Source organism: Artibeus jamaicensis, unplaced genomic scaffold, assembly GCF_021234435.1.
Source record: "Artibeus jamaicensis isolate MK-2021 breed Jamaican fruit bat unplaced genomic scaffold, CSHL_Jam_final contig_327, whole genome shotgun sequence".
NCBI lineage: Eukaryota > Metazoa > Chordata > Mammalia > Chiroptera > Phyllostomidae > Artibeus > Artibeus jamaicensis.
In genome coordinates, this window is record NW_026521772.1 from 6,975,798 (window position 1) to 7,003,435 (window position 27,638).

At 44.7% G+C, this 27,638-nt stretch overlaps 1 protein-coding gene across 1 annotated transcript in view; it reads left to right on the forward strand.

Annotated features, from left to right (window-relative positions):
- The window catches only part of CUNH1orf21 (chromosome unknown C1orf21 homolog), a 201,401-nt gene that overhangs the window by 89,639 nt on the left and 84,124 nt on the right, over nt 1-27,638 (forward strand). Inside the window, exon 3 of the mRNA XM_037145689.2 lies at nt 17,956-18,050. Within this exon, the coding sequence (XP_037001584.1) occupies nt 17,956-18,050 (95 nt within the window). The remainder of the gene's footprint in view (nt 1-17,955; nt 18,051-27,638) is intronic.

The window sequence follows — 27,638 nt, forward strand, 5'->3', positions numbered from 1 at the left end:
ACATGGCCTCGAATACACGGTGAGGCTGTATTATCACCAAAGCATCCTGGAGCCAGGTGAGTCAGGATATGCTGCCGCACAGGAATCAGAATACGACTCTGTTATTTATTACTGCACACCGACGGTGTCCCCAGCGTGAATTCTCTAAGTGTCATAGGTCACGTATAAATCCTTCATGGGTGGTGACAGAAAGAATCCCACTCCATGGCCATACTTTCTGCCTGGAGAGGCACGCAGGTGCTTGCTACTGCAGGTGAACCCTGAATCTTTGCCCCAATTTTTAGAGAGAGGATTGGGACACAGTGTGAGGTGACAATGGCATGTCCGTCCCCCTGGGACAGAGCAGGAGTTGGCCCGCCACTCCTTCGCCCACCCAGCCTCCCTGAGTGTTCTTCAGCTGTTCAGTATTTCCAGCCGAGTAGTTTGTGATCATAAATTGGTGTCGCAGTTTAATTGTGTTTCTGATAACAGCATTCTCAACAGTGAGGAAAATTGCTTCATCCAATTAAGTACTCCTGAGAGTAATTCTGTCAGTGTTTTTTTGGGGGGGGGGGCGGAGAGGTTTGAGAGAGAGAGAAAGAGGGGAAAAAAGCATTGATTTGTTGTTCCATTTTTCATGCATTCATCGGTTGCTTCTTGTATGTGCCCTGGCTGGAGACCGAACCTCTGGCCTTGACGTATCAGGACTAGGCTCTAACCAACTGAGCTACTCCGGCCAGGGCCTCGGTCAGTGGTTGTTGATGGGCCAGTTCCAAGGGGAGGCTAGTTTCAGCTGATCATAAACAACTGCTCGTAAACAGGTGCTTGTGCTTGTGGGTCCAGGAGACAAAAGAAACAGAGTCAGGTGACCTGCCCACAAAGAGTTTACTCAACCTTAGAAAAAAACACCTTTTACCCACAGGAAATAAATTGGTGAGAAATTGACACTTGAAAACGTGAAACCAAGTGTTGCGTTGAGCGTCGGCACAAGATGCCCACGAGGACCACGGCCCTGGGGAGAATCAGTGGGGGCTGCTCCAAGGGGCAGAGTGTCAGATCTGATGGAAAAATAAAGATGCCTCCTTCTCAGAGGGAAATCTAGCTCCTCTGCAGGAAATCATTATTATTTTATGATTCCTGGCTCCTTGGAGAGAATACAATTTAATCACATATCACTGTTGCCTAACATATCATAGTGCTTGATGCATAAGTTGTTTGGTAGTAATGAACCGATCTTAATAGTAATGACCCGGTTCTGTTATGCCCAGTTATAGCTGAGAGAGTGGAGGCTGTAAGAAGTGAGTAACTTGCTTGAGTTCATCCAGGGAACATGCTCCCTTAGAGCCTGTGTCTGATTTCAGACCTTCAGTGAACAGGTTGAGTGCCTTAGAAAGAGGAGGCCCCTGTGGGGCCTAATAAGGGATTTTTCCAATGAACAAGGTACAGTTCCTGTGGTCCAGGAACTTTCCATGTAGGGGGAGAGCAAAGCGTCAGATCGCCTACCTCTTCCCTTCTCAGCCAGGTTGGCCACCCGGCAAGTTCTAATGTATCAAGCCTTGCTGCACGCAGGGCCTGTGGGCTTGGCCGGAACCCTGTGCCCGGATGACAGTCCTCTGGGCCATGCCTCTCAGCGCCACCTTCACCGCTGTGACTCATCTGTGGCAGTGAACTCCAGGGCTCGGAAGGAAGAGCAAACACATGTTGTGGGCCATGTTTCACAATGAGTTTCCCTTGGTTCTTGCTGACAGTCACAAGTTTTGGTCGGAAGACGCCCCCTGCTTTGCACCCAGTTCCTGAGCCTGCTCCTGTTGACTGCGGTCTGGGGGACTTATTTCTGAGCCAAAGGAAAGTCAAGCCTGTGTTTTAGAGGCTGGGAATTCATCTGCATGTCTGACCATGTCTGGCTCTGCAGTTCTGTGGGCCAAATGGAAAGTGAAATGTATCACGTAATTGATTGCGCTTTCTCTAGACTGTTGGGATGGGAAGACAACCACGTTTCCAACCGTCGAGGCTTCGTTTTCTCGTTTGGGTGTGTCTGCTTGTTCGCTTCATTGTGTTACAGTGGCGGGATTAAATGGAACGGTCCGGTTATGAACCCTGTGCGTGTGCAGTGCCTCCACTGACCCCGTGACAATGTGCCCTTGACAGGCACACACATGGACTGCGGCAAAGCCTCTTGGTGTTCGCCAGGCAAGACAAGGGATGGGTAGGTGCTGCCAATTCGTCACTGAGGGAGGTACTGATGACCTGCGAACCTTCGTGCTCCTGTGGGATTCTTCACATGTTCTAACTTCTCCTCCTCTAAAGGAAGTTTTTTTTAAAAAATTAAATTTAAAAAAAATTTGGAAACACACTAGGATGAACATCCCTCTTAAAAAAAGAGAATAATCTAGAATATTTTCTAAAAAGAGTTTACTTGTTTATTTAGTACTTTTTATGTGTCAGGCATCATTTCGAGTGTTTGGCTATTTGTGAATTTATTTAAACCTATAATACCTTAGGAATCTCTTGGTTTGGTCCCAAAATCTGTACATTTAACCAGTATGCCTTTCTCCCTTCTCTTCAGGTCCTTTCTTAACTTAAAGCCACTGCCGGCATGAGTTATAACATATGAAAAACCAGCTAGGTTATAACGTATGAAAAACAATGCAGTCAAGATCCTAGCTTAGTAAAAGAATGTTCTATATTTTCATGTCCTTGTTGCCCCTGGAGATATTAGCGGGTGCAGTACTCTTCCTTGTTTTCAGAAGTAGCCATTAGGAATGGTTACCAATAACAAAGGTCTTATGCCCTCCCCCCACCCCCACCTCTCCACGCTGACTTCACCACCATAGATCACTGGTGACAGTGAACTTCCTGGCTCTGAGGGAGGAGCTCACTTTGCCAACTTGTGGCACACTCGGTAAAGGAACAAGTTTTATTTACCTATTTTCAGCCCAATACCTAATATGTTGCTTAAAATTTGAGAACAAACAAAAAGGTAGGAAATAACCATGAGATCATTCCCCATTTTACGTTTATTTTTAGGCACTGGGCCTCGTCTTGCTCTTCATTGCAAAGCATAATGAAAAGAAGTCAGCAGGGCCATGTAGGTGGGGACTGTCCCCTTACTCATGTTAAATTGAGCTGTCCTCATCCTTTGTGACTTGAGTCTCAGTCTCTCGGTTCTTCTCCAATTTTCTGCTGTAATTCTTTGCAGAAGTAACTTTCCTTCAAGATCACAGTGGGCTACATAGTGCATAGGTTTTTTAAAAACAGATACAAACAAATGGCTATAGCCTAGTAATCCCAGTTTACAAGGAAGCCGCAGGCTTAGTGGCCGGAGATCTTGGGGACTCCCGGAATCCACCCCAGGGTGACTGGGACTGGTGAGCTATGTGAGCCTCTATTACTGCATCTGGGCAGTGAGTGGACTCAGCGTTGGTGATGCCTCCAGGAAAGTGGGGTGTCCACTTTGATCCCCACCCTGTGGCCAGCTCATTCAACGCCCTGTTCTCCATTTCTCTGCAGCTACGCGGCCACTGAAAAGATTATATATGATGCGGTTTTGATTTTTTTTTAGAGAAATGATGGCAGTGGTAGTGCTCAATAATTAACAGCTTTCTGGTCCAGAGTTGGCTAAGGTGTTGATTGCTCCATAATGTAATTTTTTCTTCTAAAAAATTAAAAAGAAGTATTACCAGTATCTTCTAGAGCTTCAAAGCATGATCACAAGCTAGAAGGTGAGAAAGTTGGAAGTGTGTGGGGCCCTGTCCCCACTTCTGTCTTGTCTGGCCGGGTGTTTATCTTTCCTCAATGATTCCTGTTTGTGTAGCTTCTTGTCAGGGAGCGGATCAGGGTGCCGACTTTCTGTCTCAGAGTGTGGTTTCAATAGTGGTAGAGTATTTTGGTTCTGTTATTCAAAAGGGCTAATGAAATGTATCATGGAAGATAATTTTAAACAAAATTTATAGACAAAAAGAGAACATTTAAATTCCCAGCTTGATGACTTGGTCAAGAACTACTATCCTGTAACCTGGTCACTTTCCAGGTGGGATTTTGTTTATTAATATATGTAGCGATATTGTGCCGGTCCAGCCAGACTACAAAAGGGCAAGAGAAAGTCAAAAGTTACAGCAAGTCAAATTCTAAAAGATAGCAGAGATAATAGTCTTATGGCTGTAATATTTAATGTATGTATAAATAATATTCTGCCAACATATGTAATTACCAACAGACTGTTCAGCTGTGCGTAATAATGGCCCTTGATGGCATTTGTAAAGGTTGCATAGGTGCAGTTTCTTAGATAGAAGGGCCCTTGCTAGGGAAGGGAGAATTGGTGGGTAGGAGGAAGGCCTTGGGAGATATGTGTGCGCAGCCTACTGCCTTGAAGGTAATTCAAGTCCATGCTCATTATGATGTAAATGGATATTTACATCTTTACTTTAAATGTATTTCCAGAGGTTCTGGGCATGGCCATGAAGAGTGGAAGGTACAAGATTAAGGGGGAAGTGAATATGCATGTTGCTAAGGCAGCAACCTCTGAAACTAATGAATACTTTCAAATTGTGACGCAAATCCAGACCGGGACAAGTCTCCCTTAAGATTTCACTTCATTTCCATCTTGAAAACCACATTCGGGACCAGCTGAATTGCGTTTGCGGTCCCTCCTCGCTGCAGGAGCCCGTGTTTCCCTGTGTAAATGTCACTGTCAATTTTGATCCACGACCAAGGCAGAAATGGTGAAACTGTATATGAAATAGGAGTTTATTTTTAATGTTGCACCCAGAATTTTGGCATTTATTGTGTCAGCTGTTAATCACACATTTTTGTCATTAATCTTTTACTTCCTGTTGCCTTCTTTCTCTCCTGAAACGCTTCTTTATTTTAAAAATGTGTAGATTTTGAGTTTGGACCACGGCGTTTCTCCTTTGTTCTTGCCTTATTTCCCCTAATGCAGTTATTAAATTGCCAAATGTTCGAATTGAAAGAACAATAAGCCTTTAGCTCCAATAGAACTCTGAAAATTGCAAATCATTCAAGAAATATTTATTGAGCAGCTGTTAAACAGGCCTCTGTTGGTTGATGTGACCTGTGATAAGACAATGGCTGCCCTCATTTTGCCAACACCCTAGGAAGTGACGCAGTCAATAAACAGCTGTACAATCCACTGTCGAGTGGGGATGAGCCAGGAGAAAAATAAAAAAGGGGAGAGAGGGTGACAGGGTGACTTTTCTAGGCTCGTAAGTCTGAGAAGGTCCATCCGAGTAGTGGACCTTTTTGAGCAGAAGAAAGAGAGCAGTAAGCTTTGAGAATACCCCAGAGCGGTGTCTCGGAGTAGCATCGGGACTCGATTCCTGAGGGAGGCGGCCAGGAGGGCCCCGGATAGAGTCTGAGGCCCTCGTGCCTGCACAGGGTGGGTGGCAGACCCAGAGGGCATCCTGGGATGCAGCGAGGCCTGGAGAGGGTTTGAGGAGGGGAAGAAGGATGCTGTCTGACTCTGATGTTGAATTCCAAGGCTTGCTCTGGCTGCTCTGTGGGGAACAGACTGCAAGAGGCCAGTGTGCAAGGAGGTGCCTGAGGCAGGTTCAGGCTAGAAAGGACCGTGGTCTGGACTAGGGAGATGACCAAAGTGAGACATGGTCAGCTTGGGGGTCTATTTGGGGAGCCTTTAAATGCAAGCTTCATTATCTGTGGGTTTTTGATTAGGGAGCCGGAATGGGAGGTGACATTTTGTACCAGTAGAAGCTCTTCCTCTCTGGCGGTTCACGGGCTATGAGGTTTTCAAGTTCTGAAGCAGCCACCGTGTTCTCAGCTGCGGCCAGGTGGGGTGAAACATGACACTATTGTCTGAAAGTACAGACTTCTCCAGGATAGGGCTGGGAAGATTAATAAGACAACAGGAAGAAAAATGGGATGACTGTAACAACATACACAATAAAATGTTTATAAAATTATAAAAAAAGATAAGTAAAAAATGGAGCAAAAAATTGAGGCTTACATTTATATTACTAAAATTCAATCATACCTACAAAAGAGGCTAATAAGGTCAAAATTCTACATCAATGACTTTTGACCTTTTTTTTTTTTTACCTTGAGGCAAATTCCTTGGCTGCTGGCTAGTTCACAAACAGCATCCAAGTTCTCCGGTGGGTTCCAGCGCTGGCTGCACCGAGGCACAGGGTCCGGCCCAGCTGGACAGAGTCACTCAGGGCCCCAGAACTTCCTGACCACTCAGAAACGAGCAGGTTCCACTTCACGCACCCTGAGTGTGAAGGGATCTTGAGACATGACTCGCTTTTTCATTTTTCACAAGTTGGTTGGAGGCCAGGGGTGCTTGAAGAGGTCCATGTGCAGTCTCACCTCCCTTCCCTACAAGCCCTCCATCTCCCCTCACCTGGCTCCAACACCCAGCATATGCTGCTTCACGCCTGGGCCGGGTCACACGTTCGACTTGAAAACCTTTGCACTCTGAGGTTTTACCTAACTCGGCCCCCAAGTGCCAGCAGCAGCTCAGAAGAGCAGACCCCATTTGCAGGAGAGTGGCACTTGTTCGGGGGATGAGCTAAGTAAGGCACTGAGGCCCCTCTGTGCCTCAGTGCGAGCTGTTTCCCCAAACTCTCCTTTGGCCTATTTGTCTAGACTTGTGCGGGCCTTTCATACTTTGCTATATGTTTAAATCATCCAAAGACTCAGAAATTACAGTTCTTTTTTCATTGCTTTTTCTAGCTTTCTTTCTATGTAATAGACATATTACATTGCTTAAACTTAAGGTATACAATATGGTGATTTAACATGCTTGCACGTTGCAAAATGCTTACCCTAATAAGGTTAGTTAGCACACCCATCACCTTACAGAGTCCCCTTTGTTTGTGGTGAGAACTTCACAACCTGCTCTCTTAGCATCTTTCAAGGGTACAATAACCGTAGCCGCCACACTGTGCATCGGGTCTCCAGAACTTGGGCAGCTCGTGCCTGGAAGGTCGTACCTTTTGGTCACCATCTCCTGGTTTTCCCCATTCCCTCGGCCCGTGGAAATCACCACTGTGCTGTTTCTGTGAGTTCAGCTTCTTTGGTTTCCACGTATAAGTGAGATCTCACAGCGTTTATCTTTGTTGGACTTATTTCACTCAGCACAGTGCTGTTGGGATAGGTCGACATCTGTTATAAATGGCAGGATTTCCTCCTTTCTCGTGACCGAATAATATTCCAGCATATATATGTATATATTTGACTATGGATCATATTTTCTTTATGTATTTCTCGATTTCGGTGGCTTCCATAACTTGGCTATTGTGAATGATGTGGCAATGTCCATGGGGGTGTGGACATCTCTTCGAGATAGTGACTTTATGTCCTTTGAATAAATGCCCAGAAAAAGGATCGCTGAGTCATATGGTGGCTCTATTTTTAATTTTCTGATGACCCTCCACGCTGTTTTCCGTAGTGGCCGCGCCAGTTTACATTCCCACCAACCGTGCGTGAGGGTTCTGTTTTCTTCCATCCTTGCCAACACTTCCGAACTCCTACCTTACGGACGACAGACGTTCTAACAGGTGCGAGGTGATACAGCAGCTCCTTTCTGCTACTCTGCATCCCTCTGGAGGAAGGAAAATGGAACTTTATCTTCAAGAATATTGGAGATCCTAATCTACATTTAAATAGCTTACATGTAAGTGGTGGCTGAGGTCCCTCAGGACCCCCTGCCATCAGCTCTGTGTCCGCAGGCTCTCGCGACAGAGCCTTTCAGTTTGGAGGATGGGGATTTAATGGAACTGCTCAGATGCCCTTAGGAACGACTCTGTCTCCTCTCCCCAGGAGATAAATATTCAAAATTGCTACCGTTGTTTATAAACAAACTGAGCCGAATGTGTCACTAAAACAGGCTTGTTCAAACCAGCCAGGTGGAATTTAGTGGTTTGTTTTTTCCCCTCACCCAGGGACATTTTTTCATTTCTTTTTTTAGATAGGGAGGAAGGGGGCGGGAAAGAGAGAGAAAGAAAAAACATCAGTGTGAGAGAGAAACATCAACTGGTTGCCTCCCTGCTCCCCAACCAGGGATGGAACCCACAACCAGGGTGTGAGCCCTAACCAGGGTGTGAGCCCTAACCAGGATGTAAGCCCTGACCAGGAATCGAACACACCACCTTTTAGTCCACGGGACGATACTCCAACCAGCCAAGCCACACTGGCCAGGGTGGAAGACAGTGTGCTTTTATTTACTCTGTCACTCACCACTAAGCTCTCCCAGATACGTTCTTCCTAAAGAGCCATTATTTGCTGCCACGGGAACACACTTGAGTCTCCGAGGGGAAATCACTTGGTGATTCACAGAAACTGGAAATGATCTTTTGTTCCTTATGAAGGATGCTCTCGAGAGAAGAGGCACTGACTTGTCCGAGCAGAGAGAGGAGTGAGAGCCCTCCGCCTCCCTCACGTCCGTGTGTGAGCCCTCTCTGAGCATTCTAGCACCTTCCTTCCGAACATGAGCATCTCTCATGAGATCTGCAGGGAGAGTCAAATCATGAATATTTTTCATATGCGGAGAAGCTACACCATTTTATCACAAATTGTATTTTCACTGTGTTTTTCCCTTTTCAAAATTCCGTGCTGATGCTTATAAATTTGGGAATCCCTTTATCTTGACAATGACCCTACCCTTGTGAGTGGTACAACCCAGGTCAAGTCAGGCCCTGGAAGCCAGCTTCGATCCAGAGACATGTTAGTAAGAAACAAGAAAGATTACTGACAAGCAGTTTGCATTTTTACTGACTAGCACCGAAGGACGCCAGAGAGGCATCCGGTTCTGCAGCCGCCTGAAATCTGCTCCCGTGAATCCATAGCTGTCTGCCAGTCTGGTGACCTTCCGTCTGTCTTTCTTTCGACTACCTCAGAAACCTCCCCCTTTCTCCAATCTTCCACAAAACTTCCCCTCCATCCCTGCCCACTTCGGGTTTTCTGCTTTAGGCCATATCTATTCTCTTCTCATTGGCTCTGCTCTTTCCGAAGAGCCCAAGCGCATCTGGCCTGATGGTGAGGTGCCTTGGGGATGGGAGGGCCCGTGGTTTGCTAGGAGGCTCGAGTGCTAATGCTTTCCTCTGTCCTGGTTATTATCCGAGACTCTTTTCCTTCACAGGAAACCATTTAAGTCAGAACCCAATTGAAGGAATTAAATCAGATGGACATTACATTAAAATGTACTTCAGACACACACACACACACACACACACACACACACACACACACACACACACCACCCCCCACCCCACCCCCCAATGGCCAAATTGTTTGCTGTCTGTGATGACTCTGTGGCAGCCACATTAAGTGGGGAAGAGTTTCTGGAACACTCATATATTTTCCTAATCCTGACCGAGAAGCCTTCAAATTCACGACTATTGATCGCGGATGGCAGTGAAGAACTGACTGAAAATGAATCAGCAGGAATTTATGGGCCGTCCTAGAAAAACAACTCACATTTCAGGCCCTCCTGATGGTGGTGAAATTTTATCGATTTTATGTACAAAGAAAGGCACGTGAGACTCCATTAGTGTCTTTTCATACTCGCTGCTACGGCCTTCTAGTTTACTCTGAAAAGACTATCTCGGTGTGTGTTTATTTTAGATTCTATTTTATAATGTCTTGATAATTGACCTGAAAAGGTTTATCTTAAGGGGGACATTCATTCAGAGAGAGGATACGTGTCGTGATAACATGGGACAGTTCTGTAATGGAAATCAGGTCACAAAGATAATTTTTATCAGAAATTCACTCTCTAGCTCACGTGTGGGAAACTTGAACAAGAGCCTGCAGTCTGAATCCAACTACCTGGGTTCGAGACCTGGGCCCAGGCTGACTCGCTCGGTGCTGCAGCTACATGGGTGAACGCTCTGTGCCTCAGTTTCCTCGTCCATAGGATGGAAACATGAATGGTTACACTTCCCAGAGTTGTAGTAAGTGAGTTGTTATATGTCAGGCTTTCAGAATGGGATCCAGAAAATTAGAGGGCTCTCTTTCCTCCTCTTCTTCTTCCTCCTCCTCCTCTTCTTCCTCCTTTTCATGTTCCTCCTTCTCCTCCTCCTCATTTCAATGAAGGAAGAGATCATTTATTGCTTAGTCTTAATGCTAAGATCATATGAGGTTATCAAAGTGATATCAAAGTTACCGTAGGAGTAGCCTACAGTAAGAAGAGGCCTTAAAATGAAATTTTCTTTTAAAATAACAAGTTTGGTAAAGGGCTTGCAGTAATTACTGTACATTGGAGAAAACCCAGTTTTCTTTTATCAGAGGAGGCGGTGGTCAAGTTGCCATGGGGACAAAAGGTTCACAGCATCTACTGGGGTATCACATCATCACCTAATTTGAGCCCAGCGACAGTATCTTCCATGGACCAAAGGCTCCGGAGACCTGTGCAGGAAGGGTCTAATACCTTCTCTGCTGTTAACCATGAAAGTTGGACATCTTTATAACTTTTATTCATACCTCTGTGATGTAGAAATTTGCCCAAATCCTTTTTGAACTCATTCATACTTTAAACCTACATCATCTCCCCAAAACTCTCTTCCCTGGAATCGAACCAGCCTGGGTTTGAACCCATCACTCCCCTTGGCCAGCCTGTCAAGGACTAGCCTCTACAGCCATAGAAGGAAGCTTATAAGACCGGCTAACAATAAGGATTAAATCAAAGCAAGGGAGAGGATACACCATTGGGAGGCTTTTGTCTTGAGTGATTATTAAGGTTATTAAAGACATTAATGAGTGGGCTTTTATCTTGGTTGTAAGGATAACAGGAACCCCACTGAGAATAGCAGAGAGGACTGAGCTGGTGTCCAGCTTCTCGGGAGTCCCAGTGGATAGCTCTGCAGTGGGTAGGGAGCCCGCAGTCTGGGACAGTCCGACTGGGGCTCCGGAGAAACTTGATAAACCTCGGTCAGAATGGCCCTCCCTCCCTGGGTACGGCTCTGCCTCCTTCTCAGCCACTCACTCTGTTTCTTGGTTGGGAACTATTACTGTCTGGCATAGAAATGAACCCCTCCCCACAGAAAGGCCTGGGGTCGGCATGCGCTTTCCTGCAGGAATCCAGGCTGGATTTGGATCGGGCTGTACATCTTTGGTCAGAGCTTGTCAGAGATGAATGTTGGGGGCCCTTAATGACTGGATAATGGCTCCCGGTCACTGAATAATGAACCCCAAATGAATGAAGGAAATGTGTTGTCTGGCCTCTGAAATGATTAAATGATTCAAGAATGGGACCTGCAGGGGTCCAGTCTTAATTATTAAACGTGCTTAGTGAGAGGAGCTTTATCACCCTCCCTGTCCTTGCAGCCATGCCACCTCTCATCTTGTCCTCTTCAGATACGTGGACAAGGCCCTAGAATTCAAAGAGACCATAGCACCCTGTGCACAGTCATCCCAGCTCACTGCGTTCACTCAGAGAACCCTGTCCCCTCCCTCCAGGGCGCACAGCTGCGAGGTGGAGAAGCCAGACCTGGAAGAGAAGGCCCCTCTAGAGCCGGCACTCCAACCATTGTGATTCACTGCTGCCCAAATGGAGGGAGGGGGAAGGGGCTGGGATCACGTTCAATGGCATTTCCTTTGCCCCTAGGATAGAACACACATTCTCTGTGTCTTCTCTCTCTGGCCCTTTCCATGTTTCATTCGTATGTTCTTCCTCACCTTCCTCCCACCGAGAATCTGGTCCATCTTAGGATGTACGTTGCGCCTTTGCTGCACCTTCTTTCAGAGAGAGGCAGAAGGCCTTGGAGCGAGGTGGTCAGGGTCTCTTCCCAATTCCAAACGGCTGAGAGTCATTAGTGGGACATGCAGGGATTGGCCCCCGTGCCATGCCAGCATCTGCTATCAGTGAAGGTGTCTGAATCTGTAGGAGCTGAAGGGTGGGGGAGAGCAAAAGACAGCTAAGGGGAGGAGCTGTGGACTGTACGTGGATTGTACAGCCCTACAACCTGTCCCCCCACCGAAGATGAAGATGTCACCTCTCGAAGGACAAAGCAGCGGGACTGGCAAAGCCAGAGTGATTTTCTGTGATGAAGAGGCTAAATTTTGAACCAAGCTACAGATACTGTTCCGTATTTGTGTCATGTATTATCTACGATGTTCTCAGTCACATAAATATTATTGTAATTAGTTTTATATTTATGTAGAAACTTGCGGTTTATGCAAAACCTTCACTGGAGTCAAGCATATGGTTAAAGCTGCTCTAACTATAAAAACTTTGTAATGCCACTGAATTCAAGGTGTCAGCTAACACGTGGGCCTGCTTGCCATGGCTCAGCTGTCTTTGAACTTCACATTGGCCCAACGATGTTCCACATGGGGGTCTAGAAACATAAAATTTCTTAGAGAATTCAGTTTTAGCTTAAGCTTGGAGCAGTTTACACTTAGTTTAAATTGACTCATGTGAAGGAGATAACTTGGAGTTTTTGGCAAATTTTAGTGAAAACCTTAGAAATTTGGAGGCAGAAGAAATACTTGTAGCCCAGAGAGAGTAAAAAAAGATTTCGTAAAGAAAGTGAGACTTGGACTAGAATAGTCTTTGAGTCAACAGAGAGGTGCAGAGGAAATTCCAGATGGGGAATAATACAAATTTTAGTTCAAAGCCTAAATATAGTTCTGCCAAATATAGTTCACATTGAGGACGTCCACAGACCAAGGTGGACTTGAACTGGGCAGTTTCACACCTACTGTACTTGTATGCAAAAATGCAAAGAATGGTATTGCTATTTTTTTTTCTTAGAGATATTTTTCTTTTTTGGAAAACCCAGCACATGAAGAAACAAACAAACCAACCCTGAGACAAAAAGGAATAAAAAGGACAAAGCGCTCATTAGGGGAAATATTTATTTACCTGTGAACTAAGGTCAGCACGCTCTCTCTTTTTAAAAAAGTTTTATGTAACACCTTCTGCGTGCCACACACTTTAAGTGAAAAAGCAAGAGCCCAGAAGCACGCGTAGCGGACTGCATCTCATGAGCCCTGAGAGAGACCCGGACTCAGTACCCAGCAGATGTCCAGGGCATGTTTGTTGAATGAGTAAATGAACGGAGGCAGGAACAGCTGATAAGGTGGATGGAGAGCTCCGAAGGCTCCTTTCTCTCAACGCTGTCGCCTCATCTGTTTATATTTGCTTTCTAGTGCCAGAGGCTTGCCTCTGTGGTTCCAGAAAAAGGTTTACTTTCTGTGGAGTGGTCTCCACCCTTCCTGCTCTGAAACAGTCATTCTGCCTGTTCTACATGGGAGCTTTACCTATTCATCCTTGTGCCTTCAGAGGGAGGCTATGAGCCGATGGCGATAACAGTGTAAAGATATATATATATATATATATATATCCACATATATACACACACACATATATATCGATATATATACAAAGAGAGAGAAAGAGAGAGAGAGAAGCATTAAGGGAGACCCCTGGTCTCACTTAAATAATGCTTTATGTTTTGTTTTTCCAAACATAAACATTATTTGTTATGATTTTAAACTTACTCTCTGTATTTCACTGAAGTAATATAGGCATACAGTCCAAAAAAATACTAAAGACTTACTGTGGACAGTAACCCCTCTTCTCACTTCCTCTCTCCTCATTTGTCAACACAGCAAAGTCGCAACTTTTGGTTAAAGTCATTATTGATGTTTACATTGTATTTTGGATTTTTATACCCTGATGGATTTTGTGCATTAAGAATAGTGTTCGCTAAAACAATGAAAGATGTTTAAAAAAGAAGAGTGTTTCCTGCAGAGCCCGCAGGGTTTCCTGAAGCAACAGCTAGCATTTATTGAGCATTTACTATGAACTAGGCACCACCGTCATGTTATAATTCATGCGGCTGTATGTGAGGTCAAGTACTGTAAATATTCCCATTTTACAGATGAAGAAACTTGAGGCACAGAAAGGATAAGTAACTGACCCAAGCCCATAAGGCTGCATATTCTAGCTCCAGAGGCCGAGCTGTTAGCCACTATGAATGCTCGTCTGTTGGAAAATTTTACCAAGTAAGGAAATAAAGATCCTAGGCAAGAATTTGACGTTGTACCAGGATTTGGGGACGCAAATTTAGTTAACTTGGGAGACAGAATGTTCAATGGGAGAAGCCCAAGGGAAATAAGTGTATGCTATAAAGCAGAATAGTTTGTTTTTTTAATTGGTCTGTTTATTTTTGTAACTACTTCTTGTGCCTCCTTTCCCAAGCCCTCAAACGGTCCTGGGCATAGGATACTAATTAGTCTACCAGGGGATCTTCACGCAGATTCTGGACGGAGAGGCAACCAGGGCATTCCATGAAGACCCCCAGATGTTGGGTTGCTTCAGTATGAGGACGTTAGTGCTGGAGAAGATGGGGTTTGTCATTATGGATGTATTACTGGGTGGGAAGGCGCGGAAGGAAGCGCAAGTTCCTTCTTACCTTGGGGAGCAGCAGCGTGGGTTTTCTTCTTCTGTCTCCTTCTTCCCCACCTAACACATGCACTTCGGGACATAGAGAACTTTTTTTAATAATCCCAGTGTTACAAACTCACCCAGAACTCATCCCCATCTGATTGATTCCTTTTAAAGTCACTTCTGTTGATCATAAAAGAAAGTTAGCAGCAGATCTATCTGCAAAGCTTGGGAGAGACGGGATAGGGCCAGGAAGTTGTTCATAGCGGAGGAACTGACGGGATCCAGAAAATGGGGAATGATTCCATACTCACCTAAAGCCAGCCATGCCAATGGGCCCCTTCTAGATCTAAAAACATTAGTATTATATATATGCACATACACGGGTATACTTTATGTCAAAAGCGAGGTACAGAGATTTGGTGGGAAACAAACTGTTTTCAGCGCAGTGGAGCCATGACAGAAGTGATCTGGCCCCTTCTGATGTAATCTGAGGAATGAAATGCTGGACATGACCCCAAGGGCATCACATTTACCCAGATGTGTTGTGGTTTGCACAGCTTGCAACTGTTTACATAGAAAGGATGGGCAGCAGCAGGGAACGGGATATCAGCCAACAGCTTCTGACGTGCGTTTCAATGAGCCGCCCGACAAGACCAACAGGAGGAAAAGAAAAATCGTGAGCAGGTGTGAGGGAGCCAGAGAAAGACGGTCCTGCTTCCCCGTCCTCTTAATCAAGTCGGCACAGTGTTCTGCTGCCAGGACCTTCGGGCTGGGGGCAGTGGCCATGCTGAGTTCCTCCAGTGTGGGGTCTGATTAAGGGGGCCCGCAGTCCCACGATGAGTCCCCTGTGCCTCCCATGAAAGGAAAGCTGGCTTTCTGTAGCAGTGGTTTTACCGTAAATAGTCCCAGACGGCTCATTCGTCTGCACAGAGGCCCTTTGGCAAGCACCCGTCCTGATGGCTGCGTCGCCATGGAAATGAGTGACATGTCGGTGACGAGTTGTCTATTTCCAGATGGACCTCTTCATTCCTTTGAGAAATTTGACAGACCATTTTTATGTATTTGCTTTGTACACATGGTGGCGTATCCGAGGGTCTTGCTGGCCTTTTTGTTTTCCACCAGGATGACTTTCGTGCGGTGTGCTGTGTAAGTACTGATGATAGGTCCGGCCTTGTAGGCGTGGCTGTTCGTTCGCCTTTCTTTGTAGCGTCTCAGCGTGGTCGTCTCCCCCGGGCGGCGGCTAGCCAGCCGTGCTGGTTAATGACACGCTCCAACCTATCCTCTTGCTAAATTGGGGATGGTTCTGTCTTGACGTTAAAAAAAAAAGTCTATAGCTGGGATAATGCTGCTTTGAAAATCAGGCAGCTAGCAGCTTTTCCATTTCGCCGAAGTAAAATATTAGAAAAATATTAATAGTGTGTCTGCTTCTTTCAGTTCAGTTGTGTTCCCTGGAGGGATGAAGGAGACTGAAGACTGCGTATGGCTAGGGAGCTCAGAGCAGTGGGGGTGGCTCAGGTGGGCTGGGAGAGGACAGGGGCAAGGGCGGGGCCCTCCTCTCTGGAAAATACCTTCACGGTGCAGCGGCCAAAGGGCCAGTCGGTTCTCCCAGAACATTGCTTAGGTCCTAAAATGTTGTGCTTTTTCCAGTCTGTCATGTGAGTGTTTGGGTCCTATAGATGAAAATCATACAATCCACTGGAATTGTGTTAAAACATATGCTATGTATGTGTGTGTACAAGCTATATTTAAATGATTAGAGACTCACCATAAGTAACTACAATCACAATTTAGATCAGTTAAATATTAGTAATTATCCCAGAGAACCGTGGTTTATAAATATTAATGTCCCAAACCGGTTAAGGGGAGGCCCATCTTGAAGTACTATTTTTTCTTTATTTTTATCTCTGTAATCATGTTGAATGTATAATGTGTCCGTCTTTTTTTTAATTAACAACTGATTTTCCAAATTCTGAGTAAATAATCCTGAATTAAATGTGCCAGTTTTATAATTTACTTTCATTTTTTTCTCTTCTAAATGAATACCAAATTGGAATGTGAATTTCTCGTGTGTTGTAGTTGTAGATCAGAATTCATTGATTAACTTGTCAGCGCATTCAGGACTTGGTGGCCCTAAGGGCTCATTACCGTAGCCTTGCACCAATCTTTCCAATTCCTTTGGAAAGAAGCAGAAGCAATCACCACCTTGAATTGTCAGGTGGAAAAAAACAGTTGGCTTAGCCAGGAACATGGAGTCTTTGTCCAGACATATGCAAATGTGTTACTTTCGTAAGGATGATAATTTTGAGAAACCTTCGAACGGTATAATTAGCTGTTGAAATGTTACTATAACAAATGTCTTTGGGGCTGGTGTCTTAAGGGGATAGTGTGAAGAAGACTGGAACTAAAGAAAATGGTATAAATAAAGGGAAAGAAATTACATGAGAATATAGTCGTTATATCAAATTAATCATAGGCAATAAGAGAATAGATTGCAACTTCCTGAGCTGACACACAGTCTCTCTTAGTGATTGGCATCTTTCAGGTAGCCTCTCATAGATGGACATTATTTCATGTCACATGGTAGGCAGTAGCCCGTGCATTAGTTCATGAAATTTTCTAAGTCCGTAATTCCAGTGATTTTTTTCCCGACAAATCAGACTAAAGATGACTCAAAGTCATACCTATTTTTGACTTAGTGTGCCCAAGTCATATCCTGTTGACGGGAATCCGATGCCAAGGTCATCACTGTCATCACCAAACCCTCCACCCCGGAAGAGGGCTTTGGCTGTAGGTTTTCCTGAGTTTGTTTCATGACGTTCGGCCATGTCAGGGTCTGTCCCATGCTCTCCCTGTCTTGTCCTGAGGTTTGGGTCTCGCCAGGACCCGCTGTGCTCTCCAGCCCTGAGTGATACACCCCCTGTTACATCCATTGGCTGTTATGTCTCTTTATACATGTGGCTTTCAGAGAAGTTAAATGAAAGTGTGTGTGTGTGTGTGTGTAGCGTATGGTATAATTGCAGACTGCTCCACATTTAATATGGCAGTTACAAACAGGAAACACTTATTCCTTCTTGTTTCTATCTAGTTGTTGATCAATTAAACTCTGTAGTCTTAAACAGTACTTCACTGTTTTTTTTTCCCTGCCAGAGAGAAATTAAGGCGTAAATGAACTGCTGAACATCACTGCCTCTGGTGTTGGAACTCACATGCTCATAAGGAAAACACTAGTTCACAAGGAGAAACTTCTTTCTCAGGCTGTGGTGTGATAACGGCCTCATGTGTGCAGACTCCAAAAGGTTTTGGAGATGGAATAACCTATTTCCTCTGCCACCATTTGCTTTCTGTGACTGGACCAGGCAAGGACACCGTCATTAGCTGCCAGCACGGTGCTGAGTTTGCCCCAGTGGGCAGAGGACAGCACCTCATAAAAGGAGACTGGTTAAGCTCTGTCCAGATGTTTTAAATGGACCCCATAGAAAGGATGCAGGGAAATGGCTCCAACAAATGATATTATTGGACTTTTCTCATTGACACTTTCCTACCTTTGTGAAAAAGTTATAAAATTTCTTTTCTTTTTTCCTTTTTTTTTTTTTTTTGATACTCAGATGAGTATAGGATCAAACCGGTGGAAGAGGTCAAATACATGAAAAACGGGGCAGAAGAGGAGCAGAAAATAGCAGCCAGGAACCAAGAAAACTTGGTAAGAATGGAATTTCTCCTATTAAAAAAAAACGCATTTTGGTGACACCAATGTAATAAATTCCGCACTGCACATTTAAATGGCAACTTACGTACATCCTGGGCCCAAGACTTCTTGAAAATGCCTTCGCTATTTATAGCTTGCCTGGAAGCTGCCCCATTATTATTCCTGTATCCTGTTTGTTCCTGAATTAGCCCTTCTTTAATCTTGATAGAGAATGCTCCAGGGGAAACAATAGCCAAATTATTAGGGTTTGAAAATGGTTACATTTAAAGAAAAAAGCCTGAAGTGGGGTTGAGATGCACGGGAAGAGGACCATTCTTTTCTTTCTCTCTGCCTCCTTTCCCTCTTATCCGGGTCAGGGTGAATGGATCAGTTGCGTTATTCTGAACGGGGAGTGTGTTTGGGGAAGTTGCCTTTCATAGGAAAATAATGTGCTTCTAAGGTAGGTCTCCATCAAAATAGTCAGCATTTCACATCTGTCGCGGTAAAGGTGCTGTAGGTTTTGACTTCATGTGAGAATTATATAAGGACTAGAAACAAGGGTAGGAACCTTTTTCTTGAATATGAACCAACATACATGCTTCAACTTAACGTTCCATCGCTATGAAAACATTTAGTTAATTGTCATGTTAGCTGATTTCTTACAAGCGGTTATAAATTGTTAAGAGTATGCACGTCTTCAGCTGTGATGGAGCCAAATAGCTTTTCTATTTTCTTTTGGGATTATTTGCTATTTTCTCATGTTTGAATGAGTGCATTTCTAAGAAGCTTGCAGTGTCATAAAATATTTTCACTTTGACTGAAACTCCTTTTTTTCTGTTATGTGCTTTGTTTTTATGATTTCTGCCATAGCTGAGGGAGTTGGCAGAATGCTAACAGGGCCCGTGAGACTTAAAGCTGTCATTTTCCACGATATGCTAATGAACATAATGGGCTACTTCTTTTTCCTCTGTTTTTTTCTGAACATCTGATACATGACTCAAAACACTGACATATCAACAGCTAAGTGTTGTAGATCACTTTCAAGGAGTGGAAATACTTTGTAATAAAACCTTGCTCCAAAAATGGGATTTGGATTTTAAGGTGTCACTGAAGTCACAGAGATTCATTATAACCTGTGGCCTATTTTAACATTGACACTAAAATCCAAGAAAAGGTAGCTATGACTAAATAGGAGAAGTTAGTACTACCAGACTTTTATACACTGAACAGATAAATAGAAGACCTGAGTAGTTGAAGCATCAGTAGTCATTTTTCTACTTTATTTTACTGAAAATCAGAGCTTTTTCTTGCTGGATGTAATTTGGGCTTGATTTATGAATCTCATCTTTAATAATACTCCCACTGGAAGCTGAAGACACCAGTGACCAGCCTGGCAGGGGCCATTTCCTGGATCTAATGACCAGTGTGTGTCTTTTCTTCCCATGACCTTTATCTTACCGCTTGTGAGTTTGCCCTCAATGTGCTCTGGTCACATCTAGGCCAGGTCACCATTTTCCCTTTTCCTATCACTTCCTCGGTGCTAGTGTGTCCTTTTCCAGCCCTGTGGCCAGAATCTGCGCTAGGGCTTTGCTCTGCAGACCCAATGGGGATTCAAAGAGAGAAATTCTGGTCCTATTTGCTTGTGGATCCCCCGTGACAACCCCACACCCTTTATTCTGCCCGCCAATCAGAGCTCAGACCTCCCACTGGAATCTTTAAGTGTGTAAAGACTTCCAGTGAGGAATGGAGAAGAAATGGGAACCGTTGATTCGGAGGCCTCCAGACTGCCTTTGCAAAGTGAATGGTGTTCACCTATCTGGGCGCATGTCATCTTGGTCGCCTGTGCTACCCCTTTAGGGTTCTTAATTGGGTATTAACCATGCATGTTGCTTGGGAAAACTTCTGGCCTCCTAAATATGAAGCTTACATTGGGAGGTGGATGAAATAGATGCCAATTCTTGAGTTTAAATCCATGAAAACGATCTAAGAGTCAAGAAGCTTTTATGTGTCAAAGCATACTTCTTGGAATAGTTTCATAGGTCTAGAGCCAGGTTTTTCAAAATGCATGCAACAGTGGCAATAACCTAAAGTATTCATTTAGAACTTTCTCACAGTGAACTAATGGGAAAAGGAAGGAAAGGCTGACTCTCACATCCTTTATTCTTTTCTTTTGTTTTATACAATAATGCCTAACTCTCACGAGGCGCTTGTCACATACCAGGCACTGCACTCAAAATCTAAATCCTACACACCTCATGGGCTCCTCCCAACAGCGCCACCACGAGGCTGTCTTTCGCCGCAGCTGCTGGGCGGGAGGTTTAGAATAGTAACTTGATGCCACAATGAGCCAGTGGCCAAGCTGAAATTTGAACCCAGGCCATTTCTGCCTCCAGACCCCATGGTCATCAGTGTCACGTCTTCCTGCCTTGGATACGTTTGCCGAGCCCCTGAATTTCCACAGTTTGATTACCTATTTTATATAAGTACATAAAGTCCCTGTCTGTCCTCAAGGAGCGTACAAGAGTTAAGAGAACAGTTCAACAGATAGGTTAGTGATTGCCTCTGTGTACAGGGCTCTGTACTAGACGGCAGAACAACAGAAAAATCGGGAAAGCATGGGTGTTCACCCCTGGCAGCTGAGTTGCAGTGTTCAAGGTAAGCAGCAAATGACTAGAAATAAAACAGAGGGAGGTGGACTCCAACCCAGGAGGCAACAGAAAGTGCTGCGGATATCAGAGGAGGCCGAGATCTGTCTGCTGGGGCATCGGCTGCCGCTTCATGAAAGAGCTGGTATGTCCAGTGGGCCTCGCAGGACAGAATGGGAATGAGTGCCCCAGGCTGACGTAACAGAACTAAGAAATGCAAACCGGATTTAATAACAAGAAGAAGAGAGAGTGTCAGTGGGGCAGCAGTGGGAAACTGGAATCAAAATGTAGATGGGGTAATATAGAGAGAGCCTCAATGTCCAGCTGAGACGTCTGAAATTACCTCCATGGATTCAAGGGAGACTTCGAAGCTTTCCAGCAAGAGCTCGGCATGATGAGATTATGATTCGGGAAAGATTATGTGGCAGCAGCAGGCGTATATGGCTCGGTGTGGGGTGCACAGGCGGAGGTAATTCATAATAGTTTTTGCAAGAAACAACAAGCTTGAACCAAGGCAATGGCGGGGGGAATACAGGGTCTGGTACAAATAATACCCCCATTTTTATTACAATCTCATAAGCACGTAATTCTGTGACATAAAAATATCACAGACCAGCACACCATATGACATTTCCAGTGACATGTTCAAATTAAAACTATAAATTATGACACATTATTACCCGACCAACCACACTCAAGTAGCGGTTCCTTCTGCTGGGCCCTGCAGTAAAGATTTGGGCTGGGCTGTAATAGAAGCAACAAGGTTTGGCAGCTCATTATAGATATTAAGAAAACCCAGAAAAATTGGAATATACCAAGATTATGACCCCCTGGAAAGGTGACCGGAAGTAGTCATAATAAATAGTGATGTCCGTGAAGTGGTAGAATCACTGGGAGATTGCGTCTGCTGGAAATACAAGGCCCTCCTTCCTTCCTCCCTCCCTGCCTTCCTTCCTTCTTCACTCTTGCCCACCCTTGAAAAGATCACAGTGTGGTCCACAAGGGAGAAAGGTGAGCCACTGATCACACCATGTGACAGTATAACAGGGCCACTGACTGACAGAACACCTGTACTATACCGGGGTCTTGGGCTCTGTGCCTTGGAGGATACAGAGGCACATTGGACATAAAATCCCACCCTGCAGAGCTCACTTCCCAGTAGCAATTAGAAGGCCTGTGGCCTAAGTGACCACAACTGAAGGAACATTGTGAATGTAGGAGCTAGTGTTGAGCAAGCAAAGCTTTAGGAGCTTGCAGAACACCTACGTGGAGAAGTCTAGCAAAGGGCAAAAACGAGGGTGTAGAGATTAGGAGCATTGCCTGGGATGTGTTAGGTGTTCGATACACATGTGTTTGCTTGAATTGATGGGGCGCTGAACAACTGACAGCAGCTGGACCTGTAGCAGTTCGCGTCTAGTAGTTTGCTCAGTGGTATTTTGGTTGACATTCAATATTATACTAGTTTCCGGTGTGTAACGTGGTAACTCCACATTTTTATACACCTTACAAAGTGACCACCACAGTAAGTCTAGTACCTGTCTATCACCATGCATAGTTACCACAAGGTATTTTACTCTATTCCTTATTCCCATCACTTACTTTACAACTGGAATATTTAGATCTCCAGTCACTTGGGTCCTCTGACTGCAGTTTCTGTGGGTGGAGGAAATTCATGCTGGTTTTCCGAGGCTGATGGTGCATCCTTTATGTATCAACCATTTATGTACTCTCAGTATAGAGACATGCATTTACCCCAGTTTTCAACATCGCCGGGCATCATATGTTCCACTGTCCTTCTCTCAGACTTTAATTCCTTCCTGTGGACGGTGGTGTGAGTGGGAGATAATATATAGATATACAGCGATATTGGTCCTGGTTTCATCATTTCTAGCTTTGTAATTCCGGTCAAATACTGAAAACTTCTGAACTTAAAGCTGTTTATTGGGAACTGGGGAAGAACAAAGATGATTGAAGTGTTCCCAGAAAACGTGGGATGTGTTTAGAATCTTAGCAAAGGGAGGCTTTCTCAAACAAGCTATCACAAGCCAAAGCTATGGAAGAAGAAAAGTGGTTTTATTTCATTAGATTGAAACTCAGCTCTTCTATAAAACAATAAATGCTACACAAGTGGTTAATAGGTAACAGCCCGGGGAGAATATTTATGGCAGATAAATGGCAAAGGATTAATATCAGGGATTTATAAAGAACACTCGTAAATAATTAAGAAAAAAGAGAATCCATTAGAAAAGTAGGTAAATGAAACGAACAGACAGAGGATACTGGGAAACAAGCATAGAAAAAGATGCTCCGCATCACTCACCCCGTGGGTGCGCCGTCACCCATCACTACTCCAGCGGGTGCTCTCTCACCCGACTCACTGCTTCGGAAGACACACAGATTCCTCTCCAAAAGGAGCTGACTGCCACCGAAGGTGTGCTCGCCTGGGTGGTGGGTGGGCTACTCTCTAGAATACCCCTGTGCCTTGGCTCCCTCAGTTAGTTGTGTGTTTTCCAAGAGCCGGTGTGATGGTTTCCCAACCTGTTTGTCCTGGTTGAATGGCATTGTAATGATGTGATTTAGGTGAGTAATGTGTACACCAAGTGTGGAAGAAATGAGACACAAGTGTGGAAGGAGAGCGGCTGTTTCAGTGAGAATGGAATGCCGTAGGAGGCCTTGGTGAAGGCCCAGCACCCAAAGCTCCCCGTTCTAGTAAATTTCACACTCAGATAATCTCACAAGGTCTTCGTATTCACAGAAGAAACCAAAGCAGGGGATCTTCGGTGTGCGTCACCAGGTTGTTCGTTCAGGGAGTCGGTGGGGCCCCAGTCGGGTGGTTCTTCACTTAGGGGGACCTTGTTCCCATGTCAGGGGAAGGAAGAAGAAATGCACATTTGTGTTTCTACAATAAAATAATATAAACATTTTTACATGGCCCTGCTTTACCTGGCTTCACTGTTTAATCACCATTCTGGATGGCATCGCCTAATACATTTTTATGGTAGTCGGGAAAATGCAACTTGAAACATGATCCTTTAAAATGGCAAAAAAAATTTCAAGTTCGATAATATCATGGTTGGACACGGTTGTAGGAACATATGTGTTCACATGCTAGCAGTAAACAGCTCAGAGGACAATTTGGCGGAATCTGTTAAAAGTTAAACATACACACCCATGACCCAGCCCTTCTACAACCTGGTGCTCGCCTAGACAGCTGCCTGTGTGCCTGGGGAAGCTTGCACAAGACTTCTCCTGCAGGTCTGTTTCGATTCATGAAAAACTGAAAATAGCCTTATGTCTGTCAATAGGAGAATGGGATATCTGTTGTGTAGTAGCAAGCAATTATATGGAGTGACTTAGAGCTTTATAAACTGTCACGGGAAAATGCAAGTTGTAGAATAGATATGTATAGTATGATATCATTGAAGGTTTTTTAATAAAACAGAACTAGTCTGTGTACAGATTCATAGAAAAACCTGAATAGATGTGTCCAAAACTACCAACAGCGGGTACCTGAGTTAATGGGGGAGGTAAGCAGGCCAAGGCCCAGTTTCCTCCTCGGCAAAATGGGTGTCACAGTCGAACCCACTTCATTAGCAGGCGGTTGTGAAAATGAAATAAGCTGTGTCTGCAAACTCAGCACAGTTTCTGGCAGTCACCGTATCCCTCTCGTTATTAGAGTATACCCGGAGGAACAAACTACAGGTAAATGAACAGTATAAGTTTATTACACCAAGATATATACATTCCCATAAAGGTGTTCTCATAATTGGGAACCCTCTAAGAGTCTATTAAAACGCCTCCTTTTAACAAACACAGCCATGTTTACTCGTTCACTGACTCTCTAGAGTAGCGAATGTATTAGCAAACTGGCTTTCTGTTTAAAGGTTGTTCTTGGTGATCTTAACAAGGACTGTTTGTCTTTGAGTGTCCATCCTGCCATGGAAGGTCAAGTAAGTATTTTTAGAAACCAAATAAGACAAAGACTGTGACTTATAATTGCCCCAATTCCCAAGTCATTTAAACATTCCCAGTGCTGTCGAGAATAAGGTAAAATTAAAAAACAAAATAAAACATATCACAGAGTCCAGCTTTGGGAAGCACCCGCTCCCTCTCCTCCTTCCTGCCAGGCTTGTGTTGGATTTGAGCTCCAGCTGAGGCTGCACTGGGCTGGAGGGGGGAACTGGGCTGGAGGGAGATAATTCCTGGTTGGGGAAAATGCAGAGGGCTGAGGGCACCCAAACCAAGTCAAAGATAGAGTGGTCCTGAGGGTGTCTGATTCAGACGCGGGAAGCCTCTTCCTGGAGCAGCTTCATAGACATCACTTTCCATAAGACTCGCTCCCCCAAGTCCCCTGCCTCCAACCCAGTGGTCTCATCCCCACTTCCTGTTCTCTCACGCCTGTGATGTCGTCAGCCTTGGGTTCTTCCCAGATGATCAGACGAATGGGATCAGGAACCCAGACGTGATCTACCTGAACCTTTTAGTTTCATAAGGGAATAGCAGCCTGTGCGAGCACAGGTTTAGATGGTATCATTCTCTTTCGTTCTGTTTGTTACGGAACCAAAGGAATGGGAGGGGACGATGCTACCTTTTCATTGATCTTGGAGACGTTCTCTGCCCAGCCAGCATTTTTGTGTTACTTGAGCCAGGCACATTCAAGGTCTTACAGGTTTTTCTGGCACTGTGCTAATTTGTTAAGCATAGAACAGGAGTAGGGTTTAATTCTGTAATGATGAGGGATTGTCGAACCAGCCTGCTACATTTCAAGTGTTGAACAGAAGCAAAATCTCTGATTCAGGGACACCATGTTATGAGGACAAAAGCATGCCCACAAAAGTGCTCCGTAAACATAAAGCCCAACACAAATTACGGTGATTGCTGTTGTCACCAAGGGACACCTGGGTTTGTTTCTGAGATTTGTTGTTATTTCATGGTGGAGGCAAAGTTAAGGCACAGCTTTCTTCTGGTTTTCAGTCAGAGTGAACAGCCAGTCCGCTTGAACAAAGACATAGCAACTTCATTCTCCAAAAAAGAAAGAGCAGGATGAAAATGCATACTCAACTGCCTTGGCCAGGTGGCTCAGTTGATTGGAGCGTCATCTCATACACCAAAAGGTTGTGTGTTCAATTCCCGGTCAAGGTACATATGGGAGGCAACTGATCAGTGTTTCTCTCTCACATCTGTGTTTCTCTCTTTCACCCTTCCTCTGCAAGTAAAAAATAGAGGAAAAAATTAAGTGTACACTCAACAGATACAGAAATCAACAAATTAAAGGTGGTTTTTGGAGCAACTACTATAATTATCCAAAGAGCTAGACAGAGCAGAACATGGCTGAAATCCTATTTCAAATGGCATTTTTTCTCTCTCTTTTTTTTTGTATCAGCCATCAAAATCTTTTTTTATTGATTATGCCATTACATTTGTTCTATTCTCCCCCCTCCGTTCCCCTCCACCCTGCACTCCCCTCCCCCACCATCCCCCCCTTAGTTCATGAACACATGTCTCAAGTTCTTTAGATTCTGTATTTCCCCTGCTATTCTTACCCTCCCCCTATCTATTTTCTATCTACTGTCTATGCTACTTATTTTCTGTTCCTTCTCCCCCTTCTCCTTCTCCCACTCTATCCAGCAAAATTTCCATTTATAATGGAAGGACAGATAAAGTGCTTCTCAGATAAGACCAAATTCAAGGAGTTCATCATCACCAAGCCCTTATTATATGAGACGTTAAAGGGACTTACCTAAGAAAAAGAAGATAAAAAAGATGAACAGTGAAAGGACAGCAAACTCACAGTTACCAACAACCACACCTAAAACAAAAGCAAATTAAGAGGACAGCTAGATCAGGAGCAGAACCATAGAAATGAAGATCACGTGGAGGATTTCTCTCTCTTTTCCATACGAGTCCGCTAAACTGACCATGTGCGGGTGAGCACATCCTTTGGGCCCTGGCAGAACATACTTGCAGAATAAACCCTTTTCTCAGTGTGCTCAGTTCTCCCTGCCAGCGAGGCATCGTCTGGGCCCGGGAGGAATGTCGGGATTGACAGGGCACCGCTGTAACTCTCGGGAAACTCAAGGGGAGGCAGATGCATGCACAGTAAGCCTCTAACAGGGGCCCTAATGGAACCTCATGGGAGGATAAAAATGGAACGGTAGGCCGTGGCTGGGAGACCCGGGGAGAGTGTAAGAGAGCAGGCGCTGCAGCGGGGCCCTGAGCTGCAGCAGGTTGCCACTGGCAGACGAGGTCTGGAAGGGAATTTCAAGCAGAGGGAGTCGTGCAAGCCAAGCCCGGGGACGTGGCGTGAATAATGAATAGACTGGGAGGCTGATGGGACACGTTGTGTTTGTTTGGTTAGTTGGCCTGTTTGGGCTGGTTTTTTTTTTAAGTCAGCATATTAATTTCCGGTTTATAGATAGCCACATTCTTTAAGCAGTGTGCAGTGTTTGTAACTACAGAATAATGAGAACAGACCTCTGCTCGTCTCTTTTGAAGATCGAGGGTGTTGATAGTGACTTCCCTTTTCCCAGCATTGTTGCAAAATGTGATGGCTTTTCAATACGCTCTCCTTGGATGCGAGGAGCTGCTGAGAAGCTGTCGTACACAGTTACTCCCGACCTTCTTCTGCTCAGCAAAGGACAGCGTCTCATTTGTCCTCGGAAACTTGCCCTGTTTAACTGTGGGAAGGACAGCAAACGTGAATAATACCTTGGATTTAGACTTTGGGCCTCTTCACCAAGAGCAAACCATAATATTTCATTACAAAGCAGAAAGAAGCCCTTCTTAAAAGCTGGCTTCGATTTGATCCACTTGGTCATTTTTGAGATTAGATTTATTTACCTAAAACATGGGCATTTTTTTTAACTGAAGGGGCTCAATGACAACAGCAGCAATGGGAAGAAGCAAGTGACAACCCGGAGGGCCACCTCAGACTCCACCATCATTGTTAGGCTGTCTG